The sequence below is a fragment of the Macaca thibetana genome, chromosome 16 (assembly GCF_024542745.1).
Source record: "Macaca thibetana thibetana isolate TM-01 chromosome 16, ASM2454274v1, whole genome shotgun sequence".
In the NCBI taxonomy this organism is placed as follows: domain Eukaryota; kingdom Metazoa; phylum Chordata; class Mammalia; order Primates; family Cercopithecidae; genus Macaca; species Macaca thibetana.
Window position 1 is genome coordinate 49,365,109 of NC_065593.1, and position 24,028 is coordinate 49,389,136.

The following is a 24,028-nucleotide window of genomic DNA, read 5'->3' on the forward strand; positions in this document are numbered from 1 at the left end:
GGCCCTGGGGTCCTCCAGGCCTTGCCCTGCCTGCTGGTGTCTTCCTGTAGCCCAGGCACTCACAACACGATGGGTGTGATGGTCAAGAACTTCCGAGAGGCCGTGAACTGGACCCCATAGTCCATCTGCTCCCAGTGGGTTAGCAGCCTCGCCTTGCCCTGGTCCGGGGTCTCAAAGGGTGTCCCCTTCACCGTGTGCAGGAAGATATACATGCCCTGGAGGACGAGGTCTTTGTTAGAGGATACAAAAGGGAAAAGGGCCCCCTGCCCAGTTCCTCCACCCAGTCACAGACAGAAGTAACTCCCAGTGATCTGGAGCCTCCCTCTGCTGGGCAGGGGGATATGGGCTGGAGGTCAGGAAGAAGCTGGGAGCCTGGCAGGAGAAGAACAAGGGGACTCCCTGGGGGACAGGCTAGGCCTGGCATGAGAATGCGTAGCCACGAGACAGGCACCGAGATGCTGCCCCTCCAGGCCACTCATAGCCCCCTGTGCCTGCTGGGAGGAGGCAAGCAGATGGGACTAAACCCTGCTTACCCTCCAAAGAGGGCAAGGTAGCAAGTGGTGAGGGAGCAGAGAAGGGCAAGAGTAGAAGACGGTTCGAGAAGCTAACTTGAGAAAGGGGCATTTCTGTACCAGCCTAGGCACCAGGACTCCCGGGTCCTAGGAACTCTCTGGAGTCCTTTGTTTAGCTCTCAGGGGCACATCTTCCAGGCCCACAGCCACCCCACCCGAGAGATGTGGAAAAATCTGCAGATTTGATTCTTATCATGGTACACAGGGCAGGAACCCAGAAGGGGGAGCAAGGCAGAGAGATAAGGACTAGGCCTGGGCTCTGGAGGCAGACGTCAGTACGTCACCCTGACATCTAGGCCAGGCCCAACACGCTCCTCCTATCCCTCAGCCCTGCCAAAGAGCAGCCCAGAGGGCAGGAGCAGGCAGCAGGCAGGCTCTCACCATGTTGTGGATGAGGTTGGTGAGGGTCCAGACGACAGGCACACTCACGAAGGGGATGCTCAGCAGCACAACGTGGAGGAGCCCGATGGCCAGCACGTAGGAGAGCCAGATGCCACGGCTGTTCATCACCCGCGTGTTGGGGTTCACCTCGCTGTGCGCTGTGCCCACATTCATCCTGCTGCCCCTCTCCACTGTTCTGAAAACAAGCAGCACAGGTCAGACAGGTCACACTGCTTTCCCTGCCCCCTCTCACCCTCGGATCCCACTGGGAGGCAGGCTCTTCCTTCCCTGAGAACTCCAGGCAGTTCCACTCTTTTGATTCTCAAGCATGGAAGGTGGAGAAAGTCCATGTGGACTTAGCTCTCCTCATTTCCTGCTGCTGGGCTGGGATAAACAGCAGGCTGCCCCACGCATTATCCCATTGGGACAGGGCCCTGGCAGGGCATCGGAGGACAGGTCATCAAGAGGCATGCAGCCCCAGAGCAGAGAAGTCAAGGCCCATCCCCCAGCCTCACCCCCTATGGCACTCCCATGAAGACCCTCTGCCGACAAAGCCCCAGAGACAGAATTCTCACTCAGCACAACCCCTGCTGGACTGTGTCTCACTGAGGGCCTGATGTGGGACATCCACTCTTAAGCCCTTCCCATCAGGAGGGAAAGAAGTGAGGCCTGTGGGTACAGGCAGCAGTGGACGAACTATTTTGAGGTCACTGCATCCACTCACCTCCTCTAATTTTTTCAATTCTGGATCTCCCCAAACCCCAACTTAGGAGGACTGATCAGGTACAAAGAGGGAAGTGGGGAGGGAGGAAGATAGAAGAAAACAACAGACTAGCGACAACCTTTGCCCGGACCTGGAAGGCACCCCTCCTGGGTGACACAAAATAACCCATCTGGATGTCTTCTCCATTTGGCAGCCACTCAGGCCAACCCTTGTGCTGCCACCCACTCCGCTGCCAAACCACCAGGGTCCTTTTCCCCACAAGAGAGGCGAGGATAGAGAATGTGGCCAACACCTATAACTCCCACAGAGCGCTGGAACCCACATCAACATATGTCTCCCAAGGGCACAGACTCGAACCTGTGGTCTTCCTCCTGGCCCCGTTCTTCTCTGTCCTGCCCATCCTCACCTCAGCCTCCCCTCTCAGCACCTGTTTCCAGGTGTACATTAGCACCATGCCTTCCCCTGCCCAGCACCAACGGTGGGAGTCCTGCAGCAGGAGGAGCCAGGAGGTGGCCACAACCCACAGTGAGCAGAGGGAAGTAGAGAAGGAAGGGGTGGAATGATCTGCCCCTTGTCCAGAGCTTGGCTGTCCCCAGATCCCTGAGGGCCCTGTGACCAGGAGAAAGCGGAGACGGATGGCACCTGTGTACTGGCTCACCTCCCTATCTGAGGTAGGGTCCTGCTTGCTAAAGACCATAAGATCATCACCATGTTAACAGCCCCATCTTTCCTGGGAATGCAGAGAAGACTCCCAGATAGAGATATTCTAGAAGTACCCGGAAGGCCACCTGCCTCACGCCCCTGCAGCAACCCCCTCAGACCCACATGCTATCTACTTCTGACTAGGAACTAGCCAAACCTGCACAGGAGCCTGAATCCTCAGGGGCCAGTTCTTTACTTCCAGGATAAGAGGAGCAAGTTTCCTCTTCTCAGACAGCTCCAAGCTTAGAGACCTCAGGGCAAACGTGACCCACAACACACCATCCCAACAAGCAAACACCTGTGCGCCAGCCTGGGGCGCACTCTGATTGCAGTGATGCTCCTGGGACCCATCAGTGCAGCCCATGAGGCTGGATAATGGAGCCTAACAGAAATCCTAGCATCTAGAAAGCCAGAGCTGGCTCCCACTATTTATCTTCCCAGGGCCTTGGGGCTTCAGCTACTCTAGCAGCCCCTGGGACAGCTACTACGCAAAAGCCTCCACCTGAGACGAGAGGGTGGCATGTGGCTGAGAAGTGAGGGCTCTGAAGGACTTATCTCTAAGGAGAGGGAAACAGCGTCCCAAGTCTGACCTGAAACCGCCACCCCATCACCTCTCTGTAACCCGCACCTACAGAGGTGCTGGTGTAGAAAGCCCACTAACCCTTCCTAGTTGTCCAAGAGTGCCAAAAGCCTCGTGGAATCCCAGACCACAGGACCCCATACCCCTTTCTGGCTTTCACAGGGCAGCCAACAAAACTCGATGAGCCTAGGAAAAGACTAGACCTAGGTCCCAGCCGACACCCCCGAAAGCTTCTTCCTGAAGCCTAAACACTAGGTACCCTGAGAGCAGGAAACCACCAGACACCCCTGAAAAAGAAGAGATCAATAAACTAACAAAAAGACTGGCAGCCAGGAAACACTCTTGAGACTTTCGTGTGACTACGGGCACATATCACTTCCATTAGTAAACCAACCAACCGACCCCTCCCCTAGATGGGGAGAAACAGAGAGAAGAGGCTGGCACAGGTCGACTAGGTCTACAGGAGCTGAGCTAAAAACTTCTGCTGCCACAGCTGGCAGGTGGCTGCTTAGTGCCGGGCCCTGATGTGGTTTCATAACCTGCCTCAAACCAGAGCCTGCAGCAACTCTGTTCTGTTAACCACTTTTTTGCTGGTAGCTCTTTCCCCCTTCTTCCCTCCCCACCCGCTTGGCTCCACGCACAAATATTCGGGCCCAGCCAGTATGCCAGACACTCAAGCCAAGGCTGAGCACCACCAGGGCAGCCACCAGGTGAGCCCTTCCCATTCCCTCCCCCAGGAAAGAGCAGCCCTCACAACAGCAAACCCTCTGTCTTGGAAGAGGAGCACAAAACATCCGGGCCTGGATGGGGACCCCAAAGGGGAGTCCGCGGCAGCACGTCACGATGCCACTTCCATTCCGCCCACCCCCCAAGCTGCAGGACCACAGCTGATCACATCTCAACTTTGGCCCAGCCACCCCGACTGGGGGAGGGCGGTGGGAGCGGAAAGCGAGTGCCCAGGCGAACCCGCAGTAAGCAGAGGAGAGGAGGAGCGAAGAGGCGGAGTCCTCACTGTTGTTGGGGTTTTCTGAGTGAGACCTCGGGCGCGGGGCCGGGGGGAGGGGTCCCGCTCTGTTGCCCAGTCTGGGTCCTGGCACTCGGAACCCGGCCAGGTCCGGGACCCCACAGCCATCTCCACGCGTTCACCCAGCCCTGGAAGCGGCCAAACGTTTATCCCAGAAGCCCAGCCGCTCCCCGCCTCCCACCCCTAGCCGAGGCGCTCCTCCCGACGTTCCACCCCCGGCCTCCAGCTCGCACTTTATTCCTTGGCCACCTCCCCTGCCGCTGCACCCCCTCGGCTGATGCACTCCCTCCACCCCCCACTCCCTCTGCCCCCGTCTATCCAGCCCGGGGCGCCTCCCCAGCAGCTCCTACCTTCCCTCCCGCCCCTCCCCTAGCCCTGGGGCCTCCTGGTTCCGTCTGGGCTCACCGTGCGGGGCCGGATATCGAGGGCCCGGGAACGGTTCCCGGGAGCGGGGTCCGCTGCTGCTCCAGCAGCTGTAACAACCCGCGGCGGCAGCCTCCCCGCTGGCAGCTCCGGCCGAATCAGCGCTCCGCGCCGGCCCCCGCGACGTCACCGCCCCGCGCCGGCACGCCCGACGCCTCCTGGGAGTTGTAGTTTCCTCTGCTGGTTCCTGGCCGGCCCGCCCGACGCTCCTGGGAGTTGTAGTTTTTCCTGGGCTCCGTTCCCGGACTCTCCGGGGACGCGCGGTTGGAAGTTGCACCGTGACGTGGTCAGATCGGATGATAGAATTTTGGTGCGTAACAATTCCAACTTTTGCTCCTGTGCCCTTCAAGTGTATTTTATCTGTGCCCCAGTTTTGCAGATGAGGAGACTCGGACTTGTAAGTAACTTGCTGTAGGTCTTTGCTGGGTCCCAGACTGGATCGAAACCCAGATATTCTGACCCCAAGTACAGGGTTTTTCCACTGCACCTGGCTGCCTCCGCCCCGGCCCCAGATTGGCTCCTCCAGAAACAGACTAGCCTGGCCCTTTGCCCTGCTGGGCCCTCCTGGGAGCGCGTTTTTCACAACATTGGCTGGGGTGAGGGTCTGGAGGGCCCAGAACGGAGCCTGCCTTCTCCTTCTCAGTCACTCTTGGCCCAGGCTGCCCCGGACCGGGCCACTTCCTTGGCCTCCCTGCACCTGACGTGAGAAGAAGCCACGTATCATAGATTCCTTGATCAGTAGTAAGGAGCCTGAGTTTCTGTCTCAGGTCAGCTTGTGTGGCTTTGAATGAGAGGTTCTGGTCTACAGTTTTCACATCTGCATCGTCTAAAGGCAAGGGCACAGACTTTACTGCCTGGTAGACATAGGGCAGGCCCTCCTTTATTGGCAATGTGACCTTGGGCAAATTACTTGTCTTAATCTCCAATTCCACACCTGTGAAACCCCACCTCCAATGTTGTGGGAACCCAAAAAAATGTATGTAAAGCACCTGTTGCATTGTATGAATCTACTTAATATTACTTTAGGAGGTTGCTCTTGAGGTCTCCTCGGTGACTCCCATTCTCCATGTCACCAAGAGGCCTTGTCTGAGTAGTTTCAACTCCCTACCCAGCTTCTTTCTAAGTCCACTCTGTGCAGGGCAGGGCTGGAATATCAAGATCAGATGATGTCATGGCATGCCAACCTGACTCTGAATGGCAGTTCATGGCACCCTGAACTGAAAGTGAGGGAACATGAAGGAAAAGGCTAGCCCAGGGAAACTGGGGAGCACTTCACTTGGACTCCACCTACCCTTCCTTCCCCAGGGAGCTGCCAGGAAACAGTTGTCACACAGCTGGAGTGGGACCCCCAGAGACACTTGGTGGTCACCAGGCAGGTGGGTGTTTGAACCACCCAGAGCAGAACAGGCAGCTTCTTGAATATTTCCAGGGCCAATGGCCCCAAAAGGGCTCATCCCAAGATCGAAATAATCACCCAAGTCTGAAATAACTCTGCCTGTGTCCTATGGAAGTTTCTCCTGGTTTGTGGAGGTGCCTTTCCTTATAGGCATCTTTTTGCAGACATAAGCAAACCCAGTGTTGTTCTTTTCACAGAAACCTCCCCCGCATTAAGGCAAGAAAGGTGCCTGTTTTTTCCGAAGTGAGCCTGCTTGACTCCTTTGATTTTTCTCTGGGATTCTTCATCCTCCATCAAGTTGATCGAGCCCTCTGGGTCTTGGTCAGTTTCCTGACATCTCTATGAAGTTCAGTGACCCAGACTGAGTCCACGTCTCCAATGAGGTTCTGACTAATGCAGAGTCTAACAGAAAGATTACTGGACATGTCATGCACTATTAATAACCCCTGTTATCAAGGATTTTTTTTTTTTCACAATAGGAATGAACAGAGTTCTGACTCATTCTAGGTTTGTGGTAAATTGCAGATCACTTTCTGCTTTATTTAGCCGGAGTCCCTGTCATCATCTTTCTCCTTCTCTAAATCTGCCCTCATAATTACCATGTCTTCCCCAAACGTTCTTCAACTGTGAATAGCCCTAAGCACTACTCAGAGTGGGTGACAGCTCTCTTATTTGGTGCTGGGGGACACACAAACCCTTGGACAAACAATTGTCACTGTGTGCCAAGAAGCTGAAAAATTCTCCATGCCTCACAGCCATAATTACACTTCTGGTAGCATATTCTAAGGAAGTCATCCCATGTACAGGAAAAGCTGCAATGTGTCAGGATGTTCATTCCAGCAATATTTATAGTAGTGAAAAACTGAAAGCAACCAAATGCCCAAGAAAAAAATTACAGTATATCCACTGGATGGAATAGTATGAAGCCATTTAGGACAGATTATGAAAACCCTGTGGCAGTATGGGGAAATGTTTGCTAAGTTATATGAAAAAATAAGGACACAAAATAACATAAGATACATTCCCCAGGGATATAGTCAGCAAAGTCTAGAATGAAGAAAATTAGGACAAACACTCAATTCCCTTAACAAATAAAATTGGGGCCAGGTATGATGACTCACGCCTGTAATCCCAGTACTTTGGGAGGCCAAGGCTTGAGTCCAGGAGTTCGAGACCATCCTAGACAACATGGTAAAACCCCATGTCTACAAAAAATACAAAAATTAGCTGGGCATGGTGGTGTGTCTATAGTTGCAGCTACTCAGGAGGCTGAGGTGGGAGGATCAGTTGAGCCCGGGAGGTCAAGGCTGCAGTGACCTGTGATTGTGCCACTGCATTCTAGTCTGGGCAGCAGAGTGAGACCCTGTCTCAAAAAAAAAAAAAAGGAATAAAAAAGAGGGAGAGAGACTTACAGATTAAAATAAATTAAGTGATATCAACTAAAAGTTTTATTTGGATCCTGATTCAAGCAAACTGACTAAAAAAAAAAAAAAAAAAAAAGGCCGGGCATGGTGGCACATGCCTGTAACCCCAGCACTTTGGGAGGCCAAGGCAGGCGGATCACCTGAGGTCAGGAGTTCAAGACCAGCCTGGCCAACGTGGTGAAACTCCGTCTCTACTAAAACTACAAAAATTAGCTGGATGTGGTGGTGGGCGCCTGTAATCCCAGCTACTCGGGAGGCTGAAGCAAGAGAATCACTTGAACCTGAGAGGCAGAGTTTGTAGTGAGCCGAGATTGCACCGTTGGCACTCCAGCCTGGGTGACAGAGCAAGGCTCTGTCTCAAAAAAAAAAAAGATTTTATTAAGTTATCAGGCAAATTTGAATACTGACAAGGTATTCAATGATATTAAAGAATTCTAAATATTTAGGCATGATATGGAATTGTGGTAAGATTGTTCTCTTAATTTAAAAAAGTCCTCCATGGCCTGGTGCGGTGGCTCACGCCTGTAATCCCAACACTTTGGGAGGCTGAGCCGGGTGGATCACCTGAGGTCAGGAGTTCGAGACCAGCCTGGCCAACATGGCGAAACCCCGCCTTTACTAAAAATACAAAAATTAGCCAGGCGTGGCGGCAGGCACCTGTAATCCCAGCTACTTAGGAGGCTGAGGCAGGAGAATCGTTTGAACCTGGGAGGCGGAGGTGGCAGTGAACCGAGATCATGCCATTGCACTCCAGCCTGGGGGACAAGAGCGAGACTTCGTCTCAAAAAAAAAAAAAAAAAAAAAAAAAAAAAGAAAGAAATCTTCCTTGGCCCACACCTGTCATCCCAGCACTTTGGGAGGTGAGGCAGGCGGCTCACAAGGTCAGGAGTTTGAGACCAGCCTGGCCAGCATGGTAAAACCGCATCTCTACTAAAAATACAAAAAATTAGTCAGGCATGGTGGCACATGCCTGTAGCTCCAGCTACTCAGGAGGCTGAGGCAGGAGAATTGCTTGAACCTGGGAGGCAGAGGTTGCAGTGAGCCGAGATTATGCCACTGCACTCTGCCTGGGTGACAGAGTGAGACTTTGTCTCAAAAAAAAAAAAAAAAAAGACCTTCTTTCAGACATACATACTAAAATATCTGTGAATGAAAGATATGGTGATTGCATTTGCTTCAAAATAATCTGGACTGGGAACATTAGGGAAATAATAAGATGGGCCATGAGGTGATAATTATTGAAGCTGTGTGATGAGGACATGAAGTTCCTTATATTATTTTCTCTACTTTTTTTTTAGACAGAGTCCCACTCTGTCACCCAAGCTGGAGCACAGTGGCACAATCTCAGTGGCTCACTGCAACCTCCGCCTCCCCGGGTGAAGAGATTCTCCTGCCTCAGCCTCCCAAGTAGCTGGGATTACAGGTGCACGCCACTACATCACGGTAATTTTTGTATTTTTAGTTGAGACGGGATTTCACCATGTTTGCCAGGCTGGTTTTGAACTCCTGACCTCAAGTGATCTTCCCACCTTGGCCTCCCAAAGTGCTGGGATTACAGGCATGAGCCACCGTGCCTGGGCTATTTTCTCTACTTTTTTATTTTTAAAACTGTTCATAATAAAAAGTCTAAACCTGGCCGGGCGCGGTGGCTCAAGCCTGTAATCCCAGCACTTTGGGAGGCCGAGACGGGCGGATCACGAGGTCAGGAGATCGAGACCATCCTGGCTAACATGGTGAAACCCCGTCTCTACTAAAAAATACAAAAAATTAGCCGGGCGAGGCGGCGGGCGCCTGTAGTCCCAGCTACTCGGGAGGCTGAGGCAGGAGAATGGCATGAACCCGGGAGGCGGAGCTTGCAGTGAGCTGAGATCCGGCCACTGCACTCCAGCCTGGGCGACAGAGTGAGACTCCGTCTCAAAAAAAAAAAAAAAAAGTCTAAACCTGCATATACATTAATGATTACGATAAGCCAAAATAGAGCAGCACTAGTAATGTCCTGTGGCACCAGACTGCCAGGGTTCAACTCGCAGCTCCTCTAGTTACCAGCTGTGTAACCTTAAGCAAGTTACTGAACCTCTCTGTGCTTCAGCTACCTTGTTGCTAAATGAATTGGCAAGTGACACTGGTGTTTGGAAAAAATAAAGTAAATGAAGATGGTGATGATCATGATAATACCCACCTCATGTTGTGGATATTAAATGGGTCAGTAAATGTGAAATGAAACACTTGAAACAATTCCTGGCACATAATTAAGTGCTCAGTATGTGTTGCCTTTTATTAATTCATTCCATGTTTGAATGATATTTGAGCATCTACTTTACTAGGGTTATGGAAATTCAACAAAATAAAAACAGACCTTGGGCTGGGCACTGTGACTCAAGCCTGTAATCCCAGCATTTTGGGAAGCTGAGGCGGGAGGATAGCTTGAGGCCAGGAGTTCAAGACCAGTCTGGGCAACATAATGAGACCCCCCCCCACCACCACCACCATCTCTATAAAAAATAAAAATAAATTAGCCGGGCATGGTGGTGCGTTCCTATAGTCCAGCTACTCAGGAGGCTAAGGCAGGAGGATCGTGTAAGCCCAAGGAGTTCAAGGCTGCAGTGAGCTATGATCTCGCTATTTCACTCCAGCCTGGGCGATACAGCAAGCCCTGTCTCCTAAAACAACAGCTGGGCCCAGTGACTCATGCCTGTAATCCCAGCACTTTGGAAGGCCGAGGTAGGTGGATCATCTGAGGTTAGGAGTTCGAGACCAGCCTGGCCAACGTGGTGAAACCCCGTCTCTACTAAAAATGCAAAAATTAGCTGTTACTGGGAAGACTGAGGCGGGAGAATTGCTTGAACCCAGGAGGCGGAGGCTGCAGTGAGCAGAGATCATGCCATTGCACTCCAGCCTGGGCAACAAGAGCAGAACTTTGTCTCAAAAAAAGAAAGAAAGAAAGAGAGAGAGAGAGAGAGAGAGAGAAAGACAACAATAAAAAAATAACCTTGAATCAGGATGAAGGGATTCAGGGTGATCTTTTTCATTCTCTAGTTTCAAACTTTGCATAATGTGATATTACTTTTAAATTTTTTATGAAAAGTGTTTTAAAACAAAATGAGCCTCTGTCACAGGCTCTCCCTGCCCTCTGGAGCTCCTTAGGCTGCTGAGGTAGACACGTTCCCCAGCCTCAGTGTGCTTTCATCTGGTGATCTGGGAGTGGTGATTGGGCCTCTGCTTGTGAGAGATACACCGTCTCGCGGGGACCGAACGTGTTCCCGGGATGCTGCTGGCCGTGTTTAGAAGCTGAGAGGAGGGGTGTCAGGAACAGAGCCCCCGGCCAGGCGCCATGGCTCACACCTGTAATCCCAGCACTTTGGGAGGCCAAGGCGGGCAGATCACGAGGTCAGGAGATCAAGACCATCCTGGCTAATACGGTGAAACCCCATCTAGACCGAAAATACAAAAATTAGCCGGGCGTGGTGGCGGGCATCTATAGTCCCAGCTACTCAGGAGGCTGAGGCAGGAGAGTGGCGTGAACCCGGGAGGCGGAGCTTGCAGATCTCACCACGGCACTCCAGCCTGGGCGACAGAGCGAGACTCCAGCTCAAAAAAAAAAAAAAAAAAGAAGAAACAGAGCCCCTTCCCCTGGGGGAAAGAATGCCACCTCTCCACTCCTACCCCTCCCCTCCTCCCCAGCCTGCTTCCTGAAGGTCGGGTGGTGAGGTCATGTCCAGAGCAAGTGCAAGGAAGGAAAGAACTGCTTATTTCATTGACAGTTGTGTTTTTATTTTTGTTTGGGTGGGGGATATCCCAGGCACGTGGTGGGAAGAAGGAGGGGGAGGGGAGGGCAGATGTTAAGCAGACAAAAGAGCAGCGAGTGACCCTCCAGAAAACTACTGAGCCAGTCAGAAGCCAGGAGCGGGTGCGAGACTGGCAGCATCGCCCGCGGGCACTCTGTTCTGCCTCCCTCACCCAGTCCTGTGGTTGGCTACTTTGGGCTGTGCAGAGAAAGGGCTGAACCGGTCAGGGCCACTGGGCCCCCATCCTCCAGTCTGTGCCTGGGAACAAGAACCTCCCCGGGGAACCAAGTGCAGGGAGGTACCTTAGGAACCCCTCAACCTGCATATTCTTTGATATGGACAACTGACACTCTCCCATGAACAAAAGCAGTTAGAAAACTGGAAGTATTTCAGATCAAAAGGACAATGGATATAAACACAGTAGGTTCAAGACAAGACCCCCTAGCTCCCTACCAACTGAGTTCCTCCTACTCCTAGCCTCCTATCCTCACCTGTCTAGAAATCTCAGTGGCCACTGTTCCCAGATCACCTTCTCCTGCCTAAGGCCAGCTCCTCCTTCAGTAACAATCACAGCAAACATTATTGTTTGCTATGTTGCAGGCACTGGGCAGAGGGCTTTATTTGTCTGGTACAGAACTGCCTCCCCCTAGGCTGCTAGGCTCGCTCCCTGTCTCACGTTTGCATTTCCTGAACAGGGTGAATTCTCAATAAATGTTAACTGAACTATGTAACAGAACTGTTACCAGAAAGGGGTCCCAATCCAGACCCCAAGAGAGGGTTCTTGGATCTCACACAAGAAAGAATTCAGGGCGAGTCCACAGTGCGAAGTAAAAGCAAGTTTATTAAGGAAGTAAAGGAATAAAAGAATAGCTACTCAATAGACAGAGCAGCCCCGAGGGCTGCTGGTTGCCCATTTTTATGGTTATTTCTTGATGATACACTAAACAAGGGGTGGGTTATTCATGCTCCCCTCTTTAGGCCATTTAAGGTAACTTCCTGACGTTGCCATGGTGTTTGTAAACTGTCATGGCGCTGCTGAAAGTGTAGCAGTGAGGACAACCAGAGGTCACTGTGGTTGCTGTTTTGGTTTTGATGGGTTTTGGCCAGCTCCTTTACTGCAACCTGTTTTATCAGCAAGGTCTTTATGACCTGTATTTTATGCTGACCTCCTGTCTCATCCTGTGACTTAGAATGCCTTAGCCGTAGGGTTCAGCCTCATTTTACCCAGCTTCTATTTAAGATGGAGTTGCTCTGGTTCACACGCCTCTGACAGAACTGCATATCCCCGACCACAGCCGCACAGCTCTCCCTTGTTCTTGTCTCAGCCTCCTACCCTTTTCCATCTGATGGACTCCTATACATCCCTCAAGGCCTACCTCACCTGTCACCTTCTCGGTGCAGCCTTCCCCAATGTCCAAGCTTCATCCTCCAGGCTCCTGTGACCCTGGCAGATGCCTCAGTCCAAGCCCACCCCTAGGTGATCAGATGGCTGTATTTGTGCACACACCAGTCTTCCCTCATTCGTTGGGGGACATTTAATGTTCTCAGACAGGCGCGGGTGGCTCTACACAAAAATACAAAAGTTAGCTGGGCGTGGTGGTGCACGCCTGTAGTCACAGCTACTTGGGAGGGTGAGGTGGGAAGATGGCTTGAGCCCAGGAGGTTGAGGCTACAAGTGAGCTGTGATCATGCCACTGCGGTCCAGCCTGGATGACAGAACGAGACCTGTCTCAAAAAACACAACTCTGAATCCCCAGTGCCTAAGAGGCCCTGGTACACAGTACGTGCTCAGATATGTGTTAAGTAAATGAGAGAGTACCTCCAAGCATGGCAGCATGAAGTATATGTGTACACCCCTTGCTCTTTTCCGCAGGGAAGAAGAATAGCAGAGGCCTTTGTTGTCCTCCCCCCGAAACTGCCCAGTAGCCTGGCATTCGATGGGTCCCTGGCTGACCTGATACAGAAGGTAGCCCTTCTTTATCTTCTCTATCATCTATCTATCTATTTATCTATGTATCTATCTATCTATTTATCTATGTATCTATCTATCTATTTATCTATGTATCTATCTATCTATTTATCTATGTATCTATCTATCTATTTATCTATGTATCTATCTATCTATCTTCCTTTCAGTTATCCCCCTATCCAGGCTGGACCTGGGGGTCTCCAACATCAGGGAGGGAAGGGGATGGAGGCCTGCTGAACTTCTTTCCCCTAGGGTCACATGTTGGGGATATAGAGTTACCACCCTTAGAGGGAGGAGCTGTGACTCAGACTGCCTGCGGTGGGAGGCTCAGAGGCTCCCTTTCCTGGGCCCTGAACTTGGGAGCCAGGGCCCTGCCATGCCTCAGCCTCTTCCCTGCCTGCCATTCTAGACATGTGGAGCATCAGGCTAGACGGGATCTCAGAGACTGTGAGGGTCCAGAAAACAGAAAGGATTTGCCCCGTGGCATAAACATCTGCTGGTCTCGGGTCTAGCCCAAGAATTTCCCCAGGCACTGCACAGGCCAAGACAGAGCGTGGGACTCCCCAGTGATGGCTCTTCCAGTTCCATGCCATGTGTCCCCTCAGGTCTTTATCATCTCACACCTAGACCTTTGCCATAACTTGTTTTCCTGCCACCAATACATCCCGACACAACCAACATAGTGATCCAAATATCAAATCTAATTTTAAAACCTTTCAATCTGACCAGATGCGGTGGCTCATGCTTGTAATCCCAACACTTTGGGAAACTGAGGTGGGCGGATCACTTGAACCCAGGAGTTTGAAACCAGCCTGTGCAATATGACCAAACCTCATCTCTACACAAAAATACAAAAAAAAAAAAAAAAAAATTAGCTGGGCATGGTGGCATGCACCTCTGGTTCTAGCCCCTTGGGAGGCTGAGGTGGAAGGATCTCCTGAGCCTGGGGAGGTTGAGGTTACAGTGGGCTGTGATGCCACCACTGCACTACAGGCTGGGAGACAGAGTGGGACCCTGTCTCGAAAAAATAAAAATAAAAACTTGGTTTTTCTAAAGTACTGTGAATATATTATCAGATAAGTCTTCCCCAACACACTTTTGTCCCTTCTTCCTTGTAACTTCCACTCCCCTTCTCCACCCGAACATTCAAAATGACAGGAAAAATTAAATCACAAGAGGCTAAGATTACTTCTGCATAAAGGGATAAAGGGACACAGAGGGCAAGGACTGAGGGTGGGGAGGAAAGAGGGCATGGTGAGGAGCAAGGTGGAGGTTTTCAATTTTTTAATTTAAAGATATTTTGGGCCATGGATGTATGTAATGGAACATTGGAGTCGGGGGCAGGGGAAAGAATACTCAAAAATTTCGTTTTTGTGATGATGCCCCTCCTCTTCATCCCTGTTGTGTAAGCCCCTCCTCTTCATCCCTGAGAAACTTTCAATAAATTTCGACTGTTCTTTAATGAAAAAAAAAAATAATAAAAAAATAAAAATAAAAAATAAAAAAAATAAAAACTTGGCCGAGCACAATGACTCACGCCTGTAATCCCAACACTTTGGGAGGCCGAGGTCGAAGGATCACTTGAGGTCAGGAGTTCAAGACCAGCCTGGCCAACATGGTAAAACCCCGTCTCTACTAAAAAAATAAATAAATAACAAGAATAAAAAGAAAAATTGGCCGGGCATGGTGGTGCACACCTGTAATTCTAGCTACTCGGGAGGCTGAGGCAGGAGAATCGCTTGAACCTGGGAGGCAGAGATTGCAGTGAGCCGAGATCAAGCCACTGCACTCCAGCCTGGGTGACAGAGGGAGACTCCATCTCAAAAAAATTAAATAAATAGGCCGGGCGCAGTGGCTCACGCCTGTAATCCCAGCACTTTGGGAGGCCAAGGCAGGCAGATCACCTGAGGTCAGAAGAAACCCCGTCTCTACTGAAAATACAAAAATTAGCCAGGCGTCGTGGCGGGTGCCTGTAATCCCAGCTACTCTGCAGACTGAGGCAGGAGAATCGCTTGAACCTGGGAGGCAGAGGTTTCAGTGAGCTGAGATCATGCCATTGCACTCCAGCCTGGGCAACAAGAGTGAAACTCCGTCTCAAAAAAATAAATAAATAAAATAATAAAAACTAAATAACACCTTTTTAATCAATAAGCCACAGAATCAAGTCCCAATGCATTCATGGTATGCAAGCCACAAGGATCTGCTCCCTTTTTACTTCTTTACCCCTGGCCTTTGCCACCACCCCCTCCATCCACGCGGTGATCTGGAAGCCAAGCCCTTTCATGCTCCCTTGCTTTTGCACGCTCTGCTTCACCACCTGAGTAACTCACCCTTTAAAGCTCAGCTCAAATGTCACTCCTTGGTGAAGTCTTCCTTGATTGTACCCTGGAAAAGCTAGTGTACCAGTTAAGGATGCTCTCAGCGGAAAGCAACAGAAAACCCAAATAATGATTCTTACCCTAGATTGCCATTAGAATCACCTGAGGAGCTTTTGAAAATTCCCATCACCTGGCCAGGCACGGTGGCTCACGCCTGTGATCCCAGGACTTTGGGAGGCTGAGGCAGGTGGATCACCTGAGGTCAGGAGTTCGAGACCAGCCTGGCCAACATGGAGAAAACCCATCTCTACTAAAAATACAAAAATTAGCTGGGCATAGTGGCGTGTGCCTGTAATCCCAGCTACTTGGGAGGCTGAGGCAGGAGAATCTCTTGAACCCAGGAGGTAGAGGCTACAGTGAGCCGAGATGGTGCCACTGTAGTCTAGCCTGGGTGACAGAGTAAGACTCTGTCTCAAAAAGAAAAAAGATCTCCATCACCAGACACATGCCAGATTAACTCAATCAAAATCTCCGTGGGTGTACCCAGGCATGAGGAGTTTTCAAAACTGCCTGTATTCCAGTATGCAGCCAAATTGAGAAGCACTGAAATTAGGGGGTTCTCTTTCTCACGTATTGAGTCTAGAGGTGGCGGTTGCTGGTGTTGGTTGAGTAGCTCAGTGATTTCCAGGCCAACATCTCAATAATATTCAACCTTCCCTTTATGCTTTGTTGTCTCATGGCCATGAGATGGCCTGAGTTGACCCTTTCATGTTCAAAGTAGGGGCCGGGCATGGTGGCTCATGCCTGTAATCACCAGCACTTTTGTGGGGGCTGAGGCAGGAACCCTAGGAGTTTGAGACCAGCCTGGGCAACAAAGTGACACCCTCATCTCTACAAAAACAAAAACAAAAATTGTCTCATTGTGGTGGCACATGTCTGTGGTCCCAGCTACATAGGAGGCTGAGGCAGGGATTGATTGAGTTTGGTGGGGGTCAAGGCTGCAGTGAGCTGTGTCTGTACCATTGCACTCCAGCCTGGGCAACACAGTGATACCCTCTGTCAAAAAAAAAAAAAGGCCAGTGCAGTGGCTCATGCCTGTAATCCCACACTTTGGGAGGCCATGGAAGGTAGATCACTGGAGGTTAGGAGTTCAAGACCAGCCTGGCCAACATGGCGAAACCTCATCTCTTCTAAAAATACAAAAATTACCTAGGTGTGGTGGTGCAGGCCTGTAATCCCAGCTATTCAGGAGGCTGAGGCAGGAGAATTGCTTGAATCCGGGAAGTGAAGGTTGTAGTGAACCGAGATCGCACTATTGCACTCCAGCCTGGGTGACAGAGACTCCATTTCAAAAAAAAAAAAGTACGGAGAAGAGCAGAGCCCCAGCCCCATCCTCTCTTACCAGCAAATCAAAGACTGTCCCACAAACCTATTCTGCAAACTTCTGCTTAGATGCCATTGACCAGAATTGGGCCGCCCTCAGCTGCAAAGGAGATTGGAGAAGTAGGCAACAGGATTTCTGATGGCTGAGAAGATCAATCAGGTTGAATTGTCAAGGACTGAGTGCATTGCCACTCCCAAAGCCATGTGTGTTATCTGGTAGTAGGAGGGAAGGGATAGTTCTGCCATGTTATTAATACTTATTCTCTCTATGCTTCACAGCTCCTTGTACAAACATCAATTAATGCAGGCATCACATCAAAGCATTGTGGAGACATGTCTGTGTCTCCCTCCAGACCAACAATTCTCAACCCAGGCTGCACGTTAGACATATCTGGGGAGCTTTTGAAAGAAACCAGTGCCTAGACCCCATGCACAGAGATTTTAATGTAATTGGTCCAGATGTTAACCCCAGCATAACTAATTTGTAAAAGCTCCCCAAGTGATTTGAATGTGCAGGGTGTTTTGAGAACCCTGACATAGACCCAGCACCTTAAGAACCCTGTCTATGTTTCCTTCGACTAGCATACAAGGCTCACAGGAAATTCTCACTGAATGAATAAACAAATAAATGAATGGCAGAGAATTTCTGCTCCAACTCTGCAGTCCCTAGTCTGCAGTATGCACTGTCCTAAGTGTGGTTCCTCCCTCGCCTCAGATCTCCCTCCTTCACTGAGTCTGCACTCAGCCTTCCTTAATTAGCCACATCCACAGCTCCGGCTGGGCTCCTGCTTCTCCCACAGCTGCTGTGCTGGACACCCTAGTCCCACTGTTTTCCCGGAAGCTGCCCTAGTCTTAGAAGGAAATAACCCTCCATCAACAGCCAGGCTCAATTCTCGTGCCTCAGTTAAAGCCCCTGCCCAGTGTGAGAGAGGAACAGGGGGAAAGGGAGGATTGATCAGCTTTCTGTCCCACATTCAGCGACAGTCCCAAAATGGACACCCAAGTAGCCAGCAGCAGAGTGTCTGGCCTTATTGACAAGTAACCCTCAGAGAAAAGGATTGCTTGTTGCTTCTCCTGCCTAAGTGTAGAAAGTTATCTGATTCCTTAGACAAATGTGAGTCTGCAAAATGCCCCTGTTGATATCACAGAAATGAGTCTGTGGTGAGTACATCCTCAGAGATGATATCATCTGGTATCCTACCATCTGATCTAGTCCCCATCATGCTTCTGAAACTGCTTGTTCAAAGGTAACCTGCAGGGCCAGCCTCACAGGCATGCAGCCGACGAGGTCCCACAAGACCTCATGCCCTGTGCTCAGAAGAGCCCTGCAACTTGGTTTTACACTGTGCTGCTGTCGTCATCTTGAAATTCTTTTTTATTTTTATTTTTTAGAGACAGAGTCGCACACTGTCACCCAGGCTAGAGTGCAGTGGTGCAATCACAGCTCACTGCAGCCTCCACTTCCCAGGCTCAAGCCATCCTCCCACCTCAGCCTCCCGAGTAGCTAGGAATACAAATATGTGCCTATGTGCCACCATGGTCCGTTGATTTATTTTTTCTTTTTGTAGAAACTGTATTTGGACAATTTTTTGTTTGTTTGTTTGTTTGTTTTGGTAGAGACGAGGTTTTACTATGTTGCACAGGCCAGTCTCAAACTCGTGAGGCTCCTTGATCCTTGGCCACCCAAAGTGCTAAGATTATAGGCATGAGCCACTGCACCCAGCCTTGAAATTCTTTTTTTTTTTTTTGAGACAGGGCCTTGATGCGTCACCTAGGCTGTAGTGAAGAGGCGCAATCTTAGCTCAATGAAACCTCTGCCTCCTGGGTTCAAGTGATTCTCATGCCTCAGCCTCCCAAATAGCTGGGATTACAGGTGTGCACCACCACAGGCCAGTTAATTTTTTGTATTTTTAGTAGAGATGGTGTTTCGCCATGTTGGTCAGGCTGGTCTCAAACTCTTGGCCTCAAGTGATCCACCCACCTTGGCCTCCCAAAGAGCTAGGATTACAGGCGTGAGCCACCACACCTGGCAAGGCCTTGAAATTCTTAACAGCTTTCGCCTGGGCATGGTGGCTCACACCTGTAATCCCAGCACTTTTCGAGGCCAAAGTGGGTGGATCACTTGAGGTCAGGAGTTTGAGACCAGCCTGGCCAATATGGTGAATCCCTGTCTCTACTAAAAATACAAAAATTAGCTGGGTATGGTGGCAGGCACCTATAGTCTCAGCTACTTGGGAGCCTGAAGCAGGAGAATCGTTTTAACCTGGGAGGCAGAGGTTGCAGTGAGCCGAGGTTACAGCACTGCACTCCAGCCTGGGCCACAGAGTGAGACTCTATCTTAAAAAAAAAAAAAAAGGAAGAAATTCTTAACAGGTTTTTGAAACAAGGGACCCCCCCACACACACCCCATTTTTATTTTGCACTGAGCTCTACAATTCCATGTCCAGTCCTGGTCACCCATAGTCTTGCAAAATCCAGCAAGAAAAATCCTTCTCAGAAAGATCTCCAATGCGTGTGACCTCATCTTCCTTTGCGTAAGTATATCCTTCCTAGTCTTTGTGACACCCCACTCTCCCGTTCTTTTCCACCTCTTTCACCTGGCAGGAGGGCTTCCAGGTTCCATACAATACAATACCGTGGGTACCATCAGGCTCAACATGCAAGGATGTAGGGTATTGGTAAGCGTGGCACAGAGGTAACAGCTGCTAGCAGGCAATGAAAAGTGGTTGGACAAGGAGTCAGAAAACTGGGCTCTGGTCTTTGGCCACTGACGCTGTGTAACTCGGGTCACATTCTGGGCCTCAGTTTACCTGTCTGCAAACTAAGGAGGGTTCAACTGGCTGGTCCCTTCCTTTGAGCTCTATCAATCATTGAGGCTCTGAATCCCAGCACCGAACTGGAGATACTGTAGGTAGGATGGTGCCACAGGAGGCGTCATGTGGTTGGACTTGAGGGTCAAGGGAGTTGCAGGGGATAAGCCACCATGGGCTAAGAAATGAGATGGGTCATCCACATGGATCACATCTATGACCCCTTGTCATCCCTGCCCCTGCACAGCATACGAGAGGAAGAGGAGGGGAAAAGCCTGGCGTGGGTAATGAAATCATGGAGGAAGACCATGATGCATTCTGGAAGTCAGTAATCCTAACAACTAGCCTTTGCACAGCACTTCACAAAGTACCTTCACATCGATTCAACCCTGGCGGGTCCTCCCAACCCTACGGTCACACATGAATCTCATCTTCTGCCTTGAAATCCTTCTTTCCCACTACCCAGTGAACATCAGGAGAGGGTGGTATCGAGGAGTGGCATGGCCTGCAAATGATGCCTGGGGTAGGGACGCCCTAGAGGAACAAGTCATCCAAGCCTTCTTTGGTGCCCAGGCCTGAGGGAGAATTCAAAGTGCCAACCTGAGAGTCCGGGGCTCCAGCAAACTGAGAGAACCTGAGTCAGTTCTCATCCAGATCATAAAATCAGCAGGAAAACTCAGAGACAACCACATCAGTCTTCAGGTGCCTTAAAGAACTTCCAACTCCTAGAGAGGCAATCAATCCACCACACAGAGAACAAACTAAAGTTGAACTACAGCACTCCTGGCAGGCAAGAGGGCTGGGCACAGTGAGGAGCCAGGAGATGAGGAACCCCAGACAGACATGTTTTCCAAGGAAAGGCTAGGGGAAGTTTGCTCACCATGGAAGAAGGGGCCACTGAGCGTGGAAGAAGGGCAGAAGGGGATGGGGGGGAATGGAGTTGGAGGGATACTGGTTGCTGGAGACAGTGGATGTGAGATGGGGCCCACCCAGTTCTGCCTGCCAGGCCTGCCACGAAGGGATCCTTCTGCCCAGCCAGGTTCTGGGTAAGGAAGAAGGGTTCTGGGAAGCAGAGTTTCAGCCTTGAGGAGTGATGGAAGATGGCAGCATCAAGACCTTGGGAGGGGAGCCTGGTGCAGGGAATGGAACTGGGGCCTGGTCTCCCCACGACAGAGTTCATCAGGGTCCAGGATCTGCCCTCTCTTGGCATTGCCTGGCCACACCATGGCTCAGGTATCCGACACCTGGGCCCAGAGTCACATGCCAGGAAACCCAACACTCTTGGGTCCCAGCCCCCAACTTTCAGCAGCTGCGAGCAAACAGGGCTTCTGGAGGAGGAAGCGGGTCTCCAGAGCCCAGCAGCAGGGAGCCTCCATCCAGGGAGAGGGCACCTGCACTCGAGAAGGCTCTGCCACCAACAGGGGTGAGAAGAATGGAGGAGGATGGGGAGGAGGAGGGAGAAAGTGCACAGCAGAGAGGACAGAGCTGGGGCAGGCAGAGGGGTGGATGCTCCCATAAAAGGGGTAGAAGGGCATAGAAGGTGGGGTCAGAGGTCCATTTTACCTCGTCACCTGGCCTAGCTGGACGCCCTGACACTCTATCGCTCATCTGTCCCCCTTGTCTCCATCACACGAGTGCCAACTAGACCTTCTGGTGCCTACCTAGCCCACTTGGCAGCCTCCCAGGTAGGTAGGGGAAGAAGACTTTATTCCGATGACAGGAATCAATACATGGACAGAGGCAGAAACTTAGAAACCCGAAGACCCAGAATGGCCAACAAGGCCTCATAGATTAACCTTCTAGAATCAACAGAACCTAAAAGAGTTTCAAGCGCAAAAGACCCTTTACCCAAAAGGCCCTATTGAGGAGCCTTAAATCAAGAGAGACCCCAAGAAGGAAGTGAAAAAGTCACCCGGCCCAAAGACACTCCCCAGAGGGACCTCAGGAGGAGAAAGCTGGCGGTGGGGCATGCGATTCTCTTGACTCACTCTTCTTTTATGTGGCCTCTTCTTCCCCAGATCCTACTCCACTCCAGGACTATGCCAATTTATGGCCATGCTCCCAACAGCAGGTCACCTCCTGTCCCTCCTGCTGATGATAGGCACAGGGGGTACTGTGCCCAGCCCCCTGGTGCCTCCCCGGGGCTGCTATGTGGCAAAGGAAGCAGGTGAACAGACATTCCGCTGCAGCCAGGCAGGTCTGAGGACTGTGCCCTCTGGCATCCCCAACAACACCCGCAAGCTCTACCTCGATGCCAACCAGCTGGCATCTGTGCCTGCTGGTGCCTTCCAGAACCTGCCTGTCCTGGAGGAGCTGGATCTGTCCCATAATGCCCTTGCCCACCTCTCAGGGGCGGCTTTCCAGGGCCTGGAGGGCACGCTGCGCCACCTCGACCTCTCTGCCAACCAGCTGGCCTCGGTGCCCGTGGAGGCCTTTGTGGGACTACAGATCCAAGTGAACCTATCCGCCAACCCATGGCACTGCGACTGCGCCCTCCAGGAAGTGCTCCAGCAGGTGAGGCTGGCGCCAGGCACTGGGACAGGCATCGTGTGTGGCCCAGGAGCCCGACCGGACCTCGTGGGGCAGGAGTTCCTGCTGCTGGCAGGGGAGGAAGAGCTGTGTGGGGCAGGGCGGGGCGGGGCCCGGAGGAGCACCGATGTGGCCCTGCTGGTCACCATGGGGGGCTGGCTGACACTTGTGGTGGCTTATCTGGTGCGTTATGTGTGGCAGAACCGAGATGAGACCCGGCGCTCCCTCAAGCGGGCCCCAGTGCTGCCCGTGCGTTCTGAGGATTCCTCCATCCTCAGCACAGTGGTCTGATGACCCAGGATGCTCCTCCAGCCACACCCCACGCTCCTACCCCTATGCCCTCTCCTCTGACCCCCTCTGCCTCCTGTGCAGCTTCACCCCTGCCCCCAAGCCCATCCCACCCCTCCCTCCTTTATTCCCCCTAAATACCTGCACTGGCTCTCTCTCTCTCTCTCTGTGTCATCTTAACCAACACCATCTTTGGTGCCTGGAGTTTTTTGGTGCCTACTCTGTGCCTGGATTGTGCTAGACTCAGAAAACCCACAACAGAGAATGACAGCAGGTGGGGTGGGAGCAAGAGAGGAGGGGCTGTGGGGGGCAGGTTGAGGAGGGAGCCTGCACCTGGCCCCGGGCAATTTCAAAGGCTTCGCTGTAGGATATTTGAACTGATTCTTTTTTTCTCTTTCTTTTTTTCTTTGAGATGGAGTCTTGCTGTGTCGCCAGACTGGAGTGCAGTGGTAGGATCTCGGCTCACTGCAACCTCTGCCTCCCAGGTTCAAGTGATTCTCCGCCTCAGCCTCCCCAGTAGCTGGGACTACAGGCGTGCGCCACCACACCGAGCTAATTTTTGTATTTTTTAGTAGAATTGAGGTTTCACCATGTTGGCCAGGATGGTCTCGATCTCTTGACCTCGTGATCTGCCCGCCTTGGCCTCTCAAAGTGCTGGGATTACAGGCGTGAGACACCGTGCCCGGCCTGAACTGACTCAGGTGGGTGGATCACCCAAGGCAGCATGCAACATGAACCCCTCGGATCATTACAGACCTACACAGCCCTTCTGCCACCAGCTTCTTCCTGCCCTACAGAGCAGAGGCCTAGAGAGGGAGAGAAAGCCAAGGGTACCCTGAGGGAGCCCCCAGCTGAGGGGGAGTGAAGCCCCACCCCTTCCTGAACTGGACTCACAAACAGAGGCTTCAAAAGCGCAATCCTAAAACTGAGGTCTCCTACAGAGTGAGGGGCATCAAAGCCAGAGGCATCCCAGGGAGCTTATTCCAAAGAGAGGGACTGCCTCCCCCATTGGACTAAAGGGAGTTCAAACTGCTAGAAATGATTTTGCCTTAGCTCTCTAAGAATCTGACATCATCAACCTCTCTCACCTCCAAGGAACCCGTCTCTACTAAAAATACAAAAAATTAGCCGGGCGTGGTGGCAGGCATCTGTAACCCCAGCTACTCATGAGGCTGAGGCAGGAGAATCACTTGATCCCAGGAGGTGGAGGCTGCAGTGAGCCAAGATCATGCCACTGCACTCCAGCCTGGGCCACAGATCAAGACCTTCTCTAAAAAAAAAAAAAAAAAATTGGGAGAGTTTTGGACAGAAAAGAGAGAGGAGAGAGGGTCCCTAGATGAAAGGTGTGAACAAGGTAAGGAAGATGTGAAATAACTCAGAATGTCTGGGCAGCAGCAAGACTCACCCTGGGGCTGGAAGAGAGGGTGCAAAGAGGGGCAAGGGAAGGGTGGGTGGGACCAAACTGGAGGGGAGGTCAAAAGCCAGGCTGTGGCCAGATTTAAAATGACACTGTGGGCCGGGTGTGGTGGTTCACACCTGTAATCCCAGCACTTTGGGAGGCCAAGGCAGGCAGATCACAAGGTCAGAAGATCGAGACCATCCCAGCTAACATGGTGAAACCCTGTCTCTACTAAAAATACAAAAAATTGGCCAGGAGTGGTGGCGGGTGCCTGTAGTCCAAGCTACTTGGGAGACTGAGGCAGGAGAATGGCGTGAACCC

General features: G+C 51.4%; 2 protein-coding genes across 7 annotated transcripts in view; one reads left to right on the forward strand and one right to left on the reverse strand.

The window, feature by feature from the left end:
- The window catches only part of ORMDL3 (ORMDL sphingolipid biosynthesis regulator 3), a 47,085-nt gene that overhangs the window by 2,004 nt on the left and 21,053 nt on the right, over window positions 1–24,028 (reverse strand). The window contains exons 2-4 of one of the 3 annotated variants that reach the window (XM_050762960.1): window positions 4,389–4,506; window positions 954–1,149; window positions 64–215 (exon numbers count right to left, since the gene is read on the reverse strand). In XM_050762960.1, the coding sequence (XP_050618917.1) occupies window positions 64–215; window positions 954–1,127 (326 nt within the window). In that variant the 5' untranslated portion in view covers window positions 1,128–1,149; window positions 4,389–4,506. Of the gene's footprint in view, window positions 1–63; window positions 216–953; window positions 1,150–2,536; window positions 2,551–4,388; window positions 4,507–24,028 lie in introns of those variants that run through there. The other 2 variants (XM_050762958.1, XM_050762959.1) reach the window with 2 other exon arrangements.
- On the forward strand, window positions 4,621–22,571 carry LRRC3C (leucine rich repeat containing 3C). Of its 4 annotated transcripts, XM_050762856.1 has the most exons (4): window positions 4,621–4,716; window positions 12,885–12,977; window positions 19,109–19,215; window positions 21,510–22,571. In XM_050762856.1, the coding sequence occupies exons 3-4, from the start codon at window positions 19,190–19,192 to the stop codon at window positions 22,309–22,311; spliced, it is 828 nt and encodes a 275-aa protein (XP_050618813.1). In that variant the 5' UTR covers window positions 4,621–4,716; window positions 12,885–12,977; window positions 19,109–19,189; the 3' UTR covers window positions 22,312–22,571. The 4 variants fall into 4 exon arrangements, 1 of the variants encoding a protein (XP_050618813.1); XR_007720107.1 differs by lacking the exons at window positions 12,885–12,977; window positions 19,109–19,215; window positions 21,510–22,571 and adding exons at window positions 5,712–5,782; window positions 6,000–6,306; XR_007720105.1 differs by lacking the exons at window positions 12,885–12,977; window positions 19,109–19,215; window positions 21,510–22,571 and adding an exon at window positions 6,000–6,306 and having other exon boundaries at window positions 4,621–4,803.

Bases quoted from the DNA above. Each gene is read 5' to 3' on its own strand.
- LRRC3C (XM_050762856.1), top strand. From the start codon at position 19,190: ATGCGTGTGACCTCATCTTCCTTTGC. The intron at 19,216-21,509 runs GTAAGTATATCC...CTTCTTCCCCAG, and splicing joins GTGACCTCATCTTCCTTTGC to ATCCTACTCCACTCCAGGAC.